Source organism: Nicotiana tabacum, chromosome 17 (assembly GCF_000715075.1).
Source record: "Nicotiana tabacum cultivar K326 chromosome 17, ASM71507v2, whole genome shotgun sequence".
Classification (NCBI taxonomy): Eukaryota; Viridiplantae; Streptophyta; class Magnoliopsida; order Solanales; family Solanaceae; genus Nicotiana; species Nicotiana tabacum.
In genome coordinates, this window is record NC_134096.1 from 134,422,047 (window position 1) to 134,433,670 (window position 11,624).

Here is an 11,624-nt window from a genome sequence, read left to right on the forward strand (position 1 = left end):
GTTGTCAAATTCTCCAATCAGTATGTACATATGCTTCTAAGTTCTAATTAATATGCTTTGCAATTAATCTCGTAATATAATAAGTTTAGAGTTTAAAGAGCTTTTATGCAATAAACAAGTGAAGGTTATGATTGTTCTCCAAAGAGAAAAATTCCACTTTTTCTTCAATTAATGATAGATAGATTGGGCAAAATCAGGAAATAGTAGGTGAAAGTGAAAAATGGAAAATTTATTCTTTTATACCCTTTGACAATTGCCTCAGTTTAAAGTCGAAAAATGGGGGATAGATAGATGTCAATGCATGTTACTCCACCATTTATAAAGTGTGAATATGACATTTCTCCTAGGATGGGGGAAACAAATTGTCAAAGATATTGACAAAGGAATAATGACTACCCTACAAACAAGGCAAAATGAGAAGAAAGGGTATCACTATCACATGCTTGCTTTAACACAGTGACACATCCATCATTTCGTTTCACACTTATGATTTTGACTCAACTTTTGGTTTATGCTACCACCTTTTATGGCTTTACCATTGGTAAAGCCATCTGATTAATAAGTGAATTTGTTTCTATAGAGAATAATCCTTAACGAGAAAGATTTTGATTCTGGCCTGGTTACCTTTTCTTTGCAAGCCGTGTGTAAAATCAAAAGCGAATCCAAGATTTCAAGGGAGAGGAACATATAAGCGGACTGCTCAATCAGTACCCTATCGGACTTTTGATTTTAAGGGTTCCAAACAAAATATCCATATATATATAGAGAGAGAATTTTTTGTCGAGGTTAACGGGTCCGGTGACCCCTCTTCTTTGTACATAGGTCCACCTCCGCATAAAGTAGATAATTTTATTGTAGAAATTGGTAAGTCAAGAGGGGTGAAAGGGGAGGGAGAGTTGGCTCAACAGAATAACTAAATAAGAGTGCCTGAATTAAGATTAGTAACTTGACCGATTGATTTGAGTGAGAAATACAGAGCGATAGAATTAGATAAAAAAAACTATATTTAAAACGAGCTTACAGTTAGTCCTAATATTATGTGAAAAACTATGAGGATTCAGTCCAATACTTTAAGAAAGGATTAGTCTGGAACCCTGGTAAAACCCTGTGAGATTTGTATACAATCAATGGATATGTATATATTTAACAAATGTAAATAAATGTTTCATTGCAGATCCCAATGTTTACCAGAATTGGTATAAATGCTGGTGCAAAATGTATTACTGTAGAAGGTTGGTTAGACATACAGGGACAACTACCATTTCTTTAGGCATTAGATGGAATAAAGAAAAAGAGGTAGTAAGTTAGTAACATGCATGGCCATAATTGAAACAAAGTAAAAAATGATATTATGATACAACAAATTCCATTGTCTCCCTCCAAAGAAAGAATATAAAAGTAATTTGAAGAATCCAATCTATCTACCAATCTCTCCATAAGTTCATCAATATTCCCTCTATATAAATCCCAAGAAATCTCCTTTTAAAAGCAACCCTTTATCTCCATACTGACAGAGCTTAGAGAAATGGACAGTAAGTTTCACTTTTTTCATTATCTCCAATTCTTGTTGCTGCTATCTTCTTCTTGCTTCTCACTTGTTTCTTTTTCTTGGATTCCATACAATGAAAATAAGAACTATGAAGGATCTTCTGATCTTGTTAATCTTGAATACCATATGGGCCCTGTTCTTTCTTCTCCTATTAAACTTTATGTAATATGGTATGGTCAATGGAACCCTTCTCATCAAGCCACCATTAGAGACTTTCTCAACTCATTTTCTTCTTCTTCTTATGCACCTCACCCTTCTGTTGCTGATTGGTGGCGAACCGTTCGACTTTACACAGATCAAACTGGCCAAAACATCTCAACCATTTCACTTTCTGGTGAATTCTTTGACTTCAAGTATTCACAAGGAAAGTACCTTAGCAGATTATCTATGCAATATGTGATTAAAAATGCAGTCAGATCATACCCAAAATCTTTACCTTTGAATTATAGGAATGGAGTTTACCTAGTGTTAACATCTTATGATGTTCAAGTTCAAGAATTTTGTAGAGCTGTATGTGGTTTTCATTATCTCACATTCCCATCAATTCTTGGAGTGACAGTGCCTTATGCTTGGGTAGGTTATAGTGGGAAACAATGCCCTGGTTTCTGTGCTTATCCTTTTGCTTGGCCTAAGAATTCAGGGAAACCACCACCAAGCACAATAAATGGAGGAAACAGCTTAATGGGGGCACCAAATGGCGATCCGGGGGTCGATGGAATGATCAGTGTGATAGCTCATGAGCTTGCTGAGGTCTCAAGTAACCCTCTTGTGAATGCTTGGTATGCTGGGGATGATCCTATTGCACCTACTGAGAGTACTAGGGGTGTCTATATTGTTGATTCCCCATGTGAATTATTATTATATCTTCTGTTCATGGGTCTCAGAAAAATACGTATTTGATAAAGTTTATCCGAAAGGCATATTGATTTTATGACATTACGAGAAATCTTATTAACGTATTTCTTATGCATTTCATGCATTTATACATGTACATTGACCCATGACCAGATGGCGTTATATACGCGTATATTATATGTATATGGGATATGGAAAAAGGTTACGGCGTTATATATGCACCACCACCTGATCAGCTGGTATGCGTTGATGAATTGCCCACAGTTGCCGAGATGATATAATGGGATGCCCTCAGAGGCTTGATGATGTTATGAACGCATATACCTAAGCATGGTATGATATTATACGCATATGCATGACATTGTAAATATTAATGTTTCACCGAGCAACTCAGACTTACATGTCGAGTCTTTTATCATGTCTATTATTTACTGATTTTCTTTCCTTACATACTCGGTACATTATTTGTACTAACGTCCCTTTTGCCTGGTTACGCTGCGTTTCATGCCCGCAGGTCCTGATAGACAGGTTGAGAGTCCTCCAAGTAGGCTATAAGCTCAGCGGAAGGTGTTGGTGCGCTCCATTTGCTCCAGAGTTTCTTATGTGGTCAGTATGATTAGGACATGTACTGATTAGTATGGCAGGGCCCTGTCCCGACCTTTATGACAATTATGTACTCTTAGAGGCTTGTAGTCATATGTCGTGTACGTGAAAGATTGTACGGCCTTGTCGGCCTATGTTTTGAGTTTATAAATGATCATGTTGACCTATTAGGCCCGTATGTCACGTGTATATGATGATGTAATAAGAAAGATACGTTACGTTGGTACTCGGTTGAGTTAGGTACCGGGTGCCCGTCGCGGCCCAACGGTTTGGGTCGTGACAGCATATACACTCGTCATCTTATATATACACCGCCCCAACACATGTAGCTTATAGTAAATAGACCCAATCACAACCTAATTCTCTCAAATCAAGGTTAACCAAGACCTCCGCTTTTTGGAACAAATCAACAACCCAAGACCGCTTTCCCGTTAAAACAAGCCTCCATACAACTCGAATCTAGTCATCTAATACTCAAATAAGTCAAAACAAGCTTTAGAAACCCTCCTAATACTAAAAAGGTTCGATCTCTAACATATTTGGAAAAGTCAACAAAAAGTCAACATGGGCCCACTTGGTTGAAATCTGAAATCAAGACCAAATCCCGATTACCTTCATCCCTGTCCAAATATGTGATTTGTTTCGAGATTTGACCTCAAATCGAGGTCTAAATCTCTAAAATTTATTATCTTAAGTTACTATGCAAAAACCATATTTCTGATCTATAAAATCCTAGATTTAGGGATGAAAATCGATGGGGAATAATGGAAATTAATCAAAATAAAGCTAAAATCACGAACCTTTGAATTTGGGAAGAAAATCCTCTCGAATCGCCTCCTAACGAAGTCCAGGTCTCAAAAATAGAACAAAATGAGCTAATATCGGAACCTTTACCTTTTTACCCAACTGCAATTATCGTAATTGCGCAGCTCGCAAATGCGAGCAGTAGTCGCAAATGCGAAGGAGTCCCCTAGCCACTAAAGTCGCAATTACGACAAGGACTTCGCAATTGCGAGTGTTGCAAATGCGATTCCAGCTTCGCAATTGCGAACTGACCTCCCCTCCCTAGACCTCGAAAATGTGAGTTAGCATTTGCAAAGCTGGTTATTGCAAATGCAATGACTATGGCACCAGCAATGACAAACTCATCAAATACCGAAATCAATCTAAAACTCACTTGAGCCTCGTAGGCCCCATTCCAAACATCCATACAAGTATATAAACCTCACATGAACTCCTCGTAATCTCAAAACATTAAAAAAAATTAAAACTAAGAATCAAGCATCAAAGCTCAAAGATTCAAATGTTCATGAACTCAAATTTCTAACTTTCAACGATAAGCGCCAAAATGGCCTCGAGTCACACAGGACACAAACCAAACATATGTGCAAGTCCAAAATCATTATACGAACCTACTAACATCCTCAAAATACCAATCTGAGGTCGTTTACCAAGAATGTTGGCCATGGTCAAATCCAACAACTTAAAACTCTAGAATGAAGATATTTTTGTTAAAACGCATCTAAACTTTTCGGGAATCAAAATGAACCATGCACACAAGTCATAAAAATATCAAACGAAACTATTCAAGGTCTCAAACAACAAAACGGAAAGCTAGAGCTCAAAATGACCTATCAGGCCATTACATTCTCCATCTTTTAAAAAACATTCGTCCTTGAACGGATAGAGAAATGCACCTACATTGGTGAAAAGATGTGGATATCTACTCCTCATAGTAGAATCGGACTACCCCAGTAGCCTTCTCAGTCGGTTTCCTTTTCCAAAGCACCTTCACGGAAGAAATATTCTTAGATCTCAACTTTCAAACCTGCCGATCTACAATAGCTACTGGCTCTTCTTCATAAGTCAAATTCTCATCAAGTTGCACCGTGCTGAAGTCCAATACATGTCTACCCCTGCTAGGTTGGGAGGCAAAGCAAGCCTATAAGTAACCTCCGCAACTCTTTCTAACACCTCAAATGGACCAATAAACCTTGGGTTCAACTTACCTTTCTTCCCAAATCTCATCACACCCTTCATAGGCAAAACTTTTAAAAGTACCTTCTCGTCATCCATAAAATCCATATCACGGACCTTCTTGACCACATAACTCTTCTACCTACTATGCGCTGTCCGAAGATGATCATGATTCAACTTTACATTCTCTAAAGAAACACGAACCAATTCTATACCCAACATTCTAGCCTCATCGGGCTCAAACCAATCAATAGGAGAACGACATAGCCTACCATATAAAGCCTCATACGTCACCATATGAATGTTGGACTGATAGTTATTATTGTACCCAAAATCCACCAATGGTAGGAACTGATCCTAATGGCCTCAAAAATCAATAACACGTTCCCTCAACATATCCACAAGAATTTGACCATCCATCTGCGGATGAAATGCAGTGTTGAGATCCACCTGCATGCCCATCTCTCTCTGAACCGCTCTCCAAAAGTGTGATGTGAACTGAGTACCACGGTTTAAAATGATACAAATAGGCACACCATGCGAACAAACAATTTCTCGGATGTAGATCTAAGCTAACCTTTCTGAAGTGTAAGAAGTCATCACCGGAATAAAATGCACTGACTTAGTCAACCTGTCCACAATGACCCAAATAGCATCAAACGTCTTCAAAGTCCTTGTTAATCTTACCTCAAAGTTCATAGTAATGCGCTCCCACTTCTATTTCGCTATAACCAATCTCTGAGTCAAACCACCTAGTTTCTTATGTTCATACTTCATTTACTGGCAATTCAAACACCGTGAAACATGCCCAATAATGTCTTTCTTCATTTTTTGCCACCAATAATGCTGCTTTAGGTCATGATACATCTTCGTGACACCTGGATGAATAGAATACCGCAAACTATGAGCCTCCTGGAGAATCAACTCCCTCAATCCATCAACATTCAAAATATAAATCCGTCCTTGAAGTTGCATAACACCATTATCTCCAATCTCAACCTTCTTCGCGCCACATCTTGTCCATCAACAACAATAATTGAGGATCATCAAATTGGTGAGCCTTGATGCACGACAACAAAGACGAATGCATCACAACACAAGCAAGAACTCTACTCGGCTTAGAAATATCCAATCTCATAAATCTGTTAGCCAAATCCTAAACATCCATAGCCAATGGCCTCTCCTCAGCTAGAATAAAGGCCAAACTATCCATACTCTCCACCTTTCTATTCAAGGCATCATCTACCACATTTGCCTTCCCCGGATGATACAAGAAAGTGATATCATAGTCTTTCAACAACTTCAACCACCTCCACTACTTCAAATTCAAATCCTTCAGCTTGAACAAGTGTTGTAGACTCCGATAATCAGTGTAGACCTCAACTGACATGCCATACAAATAGTGCCTCCAAATCTTGAGCGCGTGCACAATAGCTGCCAACTCCAAATCATGAACGGGATAGTTCTTCTCATGGGTCTTCAATTTACGATACGCTTAGGCAATCATCCATTCATCCTGCATCAAAACTCTACCAAGCCCAATGCATGAAGCACCACAATACACGGTATAAGGCCCCGAATTTGTAGGTGACACCAACACTAGAGGCATGATCAAAGAAACCTTGAGCTTCTGATAGCTCTCCTCACACTCGTTATAATATTTAAAAGGAACACCTTTCTAAGTCAACTTGGTCAATGGAGCTGTATTAGATGAGAATCCCTCAACAAAGTGACCATAGTAGCCTACTGTAATGACCCTGCTGGTCATTTTGAGATTTAGTATTTTGTTCAGCAGTTAATTTTGCACACAAGTCATAAATGACATAACAGAGATATTCCAATTTTTAGAATCAGATTCCGACCCTGATATCAAAAAGTCAACCCCCCAGTCATACTTCTCAAAAATTAAACTTTTGGCATTTCAAGCCTAATTCCTCTACGGACTTCCAAATAATATTCTGGACACGCTCCTAAGCCCAAAATCACCATACAAAGCTATTGGAATCATTAAAATTCAAATACGAGGTCGTTTACACATAGGTCCATATTCAGTCCACTTTTCTAACTTAAAATTTTAATTGTAAGACTAAGTATCTCATTTCACTCCGAGTTCCTTCCGGACCCGAACCAACTAACCCGATAAGTCATAAATCAATTGTAAGATATAAATTGAGCAGTAAATGGGTGAACAGGATTATAATATTCAAAATGACCGACCGGGTCATTACACTTTTATCATTTCATTCTCTCACAGATAGTGAGGACACGAGCTACAATTGCTGATAACGTTACCCTCAGAGCAGATGTCGCTAGGGGCAGAGGCAGAGGCTGACAAGGAGCACGTTACATAGATAGAGCACCTACCAGAGCAGCAGTTGAGGAGCCGCCGGTAGTTCCAGATGGGGGGCACGTACTGGAGGCGCCTGCTGTTACCCCCAGATTTCAGGAGACCTTAGCACAGTTCCTGAGCATGTTTGGTACATTGGCTCAGGAGGGGTTGATTCCGGTTGCACCAGCTACTTCACAGATCGGGGGAGAAACCCAGACTCCCGCCGCCCACACCCCAGAGCAGCGAGTTCATGTTGGTCAGGTTCCAGGTGTCATGGCGACACAGCCTATGGTTCCAGTTCGGCCTGTGGTCAGGGCAACAGCATCTGAGGAAGAGAAGCTTAGACTTGCAAGGTTCAAGAAATATGACCCTCCTACATTCAGTGGTTTGGCTTCAAAGAATGCATGGCACACGGAGTTTGAGCAGCTGCGTTAAGGCACTATGTCAGTATTAGAGTATGTCGTGAGATTCAGTGATTTGGCCAAGCATGCACCTGCTTTGGTCGCCACAGTTAGAGAGCGTGTTTGTAGATTCATTGAAGGACTCAGGCATGATATTCGATTCAACATGGCTTGGGAGTTAGAGTCAGATGTTTCGTTTCAGTAGGTGGTAGGGATCGCTCGCTGTGTAGAGGTCATGTAGGATCAGGAGAGAGAGGACAGGCGGTCCATGAGAGAGAGTACATGCGAGATCAGAAGAGAGAAGATATGGAGACGAGGAGGCCTCGTAGACCGAAGAGATCTACCGGTCCTTATTTTGGAGGCAGGGTACGACATGGTAGAGGTTTTGTGGGTCAGCCAGTTCAGTTTCCACTTCAAGCTTCGCATAGTGTTTCAGGTGCTTATGGGTCTCAGAGTACCCATACCGCACAATTCCCATAGCCACGTCAGCAGAGAGGTTGCTTCGAGTATGGAGATACCAGCCATAGGGTGAGAGGTTATCCTAGACTCCGGACAGATGTGTCACAATGGGGTATTCAGGCGGATAAAGGGCGCCCAAAATAGAAAGACCCAACCCGTTAATATGTCTCATATAGTAGGCTTGAGGCCGCTGCGCCAGATGATGCCATACATGTATGCTTTTGATTTGTTACAGAGGGGCACCATTCGTATTTTGATTCGATTCTACTTATCGGGGCGAGTTCCCCTATTTGTTATCCCACATATGGGTGAGTTCATGACTTAGTATTATGTTTATGTGTTTGCCCATGTTGGGAGATTCCTGAGTAATTTGTTATGATGTGTGATTTGATACTCTATCAGGGTGAGAGTTCACTAAGTGTTGTGATTTTATTGGCAGAACTGAGTTAGTGAAAGATTTCAATTGGTATGATGTGTATTCGGCTTGTGATTCAGAGTTGAGGGTGAGACCCTCGCGATTCCATGTGATTTGATATGTTTGAGTCAGGCTGCGTGCCGCAGTGGAGAGTTATATCAGGATGCGATCCTTGTGATTTATCATATACTTTGATTTTTCCTTTTAAATTGATTCTTAGTATGGTACTGTTAGAGGGTTGTTCTTGTCGGGCTTGTTTGATATTTCTCTTATGTGTTTCTCTTTACATGTTCAATCATTTTTGTTATGTGCCTCTTAGGTTTTAGCTTACGGGGTGTGTGCCCGGTGGTGTCAGTTATGACTGGTTGATTCGGGCGTATGGTTATGAGGTCTTCGCGGTTTTTGCATCATTGTCAACATTGTGGAGGTTTGAAACGGGCCTCTAACGAATATGAGGCTAATTGGCGGTGTTGGCTTCGATTACGGACAGCTATTGTGATCAAAAATGTTATTATGGGCCTATGTATGGTGTGTCATGTTGTGTGGTCGTACCTTGTGGGTGTATTCATGAGTTGTTACAGCTGGTTGAGACCGATACCGGGTATGGATTTAGAATCGGGTATTTTGAAGATAAATAAAAGGTGAGAATTTTGACTCTAAGGCTTATCGGTATTGATAGAAAGGATAAATTACAGTTGGGATGGTGTCGTTAGGTTTATGTGGATTGGGGTGACGTGGGGTCCCCCGCGGGTGTATGTTGGATATGTACTTTCAGTAATTTGAAGACTTCGAGGTGATTCTTGGCACGTTCGAGGATGAACTTTTGTTTAAGAAGGGAAGGATGTAACGACCCGGCCGGTCATTTTGAGAATTTAAGTCCCGTTTGGCGGAATAAAGCCCTAAAAAGATTCGTATTATGTGTATTGACTTGCGTGCGTGGTTGAATTCAGTTACCGGATGATTCGGGGTGATTTGGGATATTTAGTCCCTAAAACGGAAGCTTAAATCTTAGGATTTTGATCGTAGTCAGAACTATATGAAGACGACTCTGGAATGGAGTTATGTCGGTTCCGTTAGCTCCTTTGGGTGATTTTGGACTTAGGAGTGTCCGTACTATGAATCTGAGGTCTGTAACTGATTTAGACTTGAAATAGCAAAAAGTCAAATTTTTGGAGATTTGGACAGGAAGTGGACTTTTTGATATCGGGGTCAGAATGCGATTTCGAGAGTTGAAAAAGCTCTGTTATATTATTTGGGACTTGCCTGCAAAATTTGATGTCATTCCGGGTTGGTTTGATAGGTTTCGGCGCGAGTTTTAGAAGTTGGAAGATTTGAAAGTTCATAAGTTTGATTCTTGGTTCTATTAGTAGTTTCGCCATTGTTTGATGTGATTTGAGACTTTGAGCGAGTCCGTGTTAGGTTATGGAACTTGTTGGTGTGTTTAGATGGGGTCCCGAGGGCCTCGGGTTTGTTCCGGATGGATTACGGGTCATTTTCCCCTATTTCTGAACTGTTGGTTCTGGTGTCTAATGTCCTTCTTTGCGATCGTGAAGTGTCTCTGCTGACCGCCTCAATTTCCTTCTTTGCGTTCGCTTAGTACACCTCGCGACCATGTAGTTCTACACATTTCCTTCACCGCGTTCACGTCCTCCATTTTGCGTTCGCGTAGTAGAAACCAGGCCCTGAGCACTGGAGGTCGTTAAACTTTGCGTTCGCGTGTTTCCCTATGCGTTCGCGTAGGTTTCTGTCTCTTCTTCTCCGCGTTTGCAAGCTTGTCTTCGCATTTGCGAGCGTGTCTTCGCATTCGCGAAGCACTTCCTGGCAGCCTTAATTTTTCTTCTTTACGAACGCGTTCCTTTCTCCGCGTTCGCAATGCTTTCTGACCTGGGCAGAATATAAGTTTTCCAAATCGAGGGTTAGGCCATTTCTATCATATTTTGACTTGTAGAGCTCGGTTTTGAGCGATTCTTTGTGGGTTTTTCAAGCAAATCAATTGGGTAAGTGTTCTTCACCTAGAATTTAATATATTTCATGATTTTATTTTTATTTTTATCATTTAATTTGTATTTTGAGTTGAGAAAAATGGTGGTTTTAAAGAAAATTTTTAAAATAAAAAATCACGATTTGAGGGACGAAATGGTATCGTAATTTGATAATTTTAGTATGGTTGAACTCATATCAGAATGGGTGTTCGGGTTTTGTGAAATTTGTCGGGTTCCGATGTGTGGGCTCGGGGGTCGACTTTTGGACCGATTTTTAGATTTTGATAAAGATTGAAGCTTTATGATCCAGAATAGTTTCTTATGAGTTTTATTTGTACTTTGAAGTTATTTTGATTATATTTGAGCCGTCCGGAGGTCATTTCACCCGAGGAGTTCATTTTTAAGTATCGGTTTGTCTTCTTTGAGGTAAGTATCTTACCTAACCTTGTGGGGGGGGGGAGATTTTCCCTTAGGATTTGAGTCTTTTATGTTGATTGTAGTCCATGTATGCAAGGTGACGAGTGCGTGCTCGGACTTATTTGTGGAATGTTTGCCTTTTAGGGTTCTTAGGTCCTTATATTCACTGAGTATGAAGTTATTCTTGATATGATTAAGTTCCTATTTACTAGTTTCACCTCTACATGCTTTAATTAGAATTAATTATTTTAGGATTCACTCTTATTGCCTATTTGACTCTTATTTGACTTAACTGGAGATTTTACCTCTTCTATCGTCATGCTATTTTTTCATAACTACTTATATTTATTTGAAATTACTTGACTCGTGTTAGCTTTCCTGTTGTTGAATTGTATATTGTGGGATCGTTGCTACATGTTAGATTTCCATTGTTGAGCTGTTTTCTTTATGCCTAGCATTTCTTTACTGTGGTTATTCCTTGTGAATTGGTTCTACCGTTTCTTTGTGATTTAAAGTTCTTGAGTTGATTTACTTGTCGTACTTTGTATTATTGTCATTGTTGTTGTTGTACTTGTTGTGGTGATGTACGAGGTTTCTGTCGTGCGGTTGTTGACATTGTGATGCACGAGGTTTCTGT

General features: G+C 40.0%; 1 protein-coding gene across 1 annotated transcript; it reads left to right on the forward strand.

Annotated features, from left to right (window-relative positions):
• Positions 1-1,299: 1,299 nt before the first annotated feature.
• LOC142172124 (protein EXORDIUM-like 7) lies at positions 1,300-2,389 on the forward strand (the record flags this gene model as incomplete). The annotated part of the gene is made up of 1 exon (XM_075235902.1): positions 1,300-2,389. A coding segment is annotated over exon 1 (864 nt), but the record flags the coding sequence as incomplete, so codon positions are not given.
• Between the last annotated feature and the right edge of the window lie 9,235 nt (positions 2,390-11,624).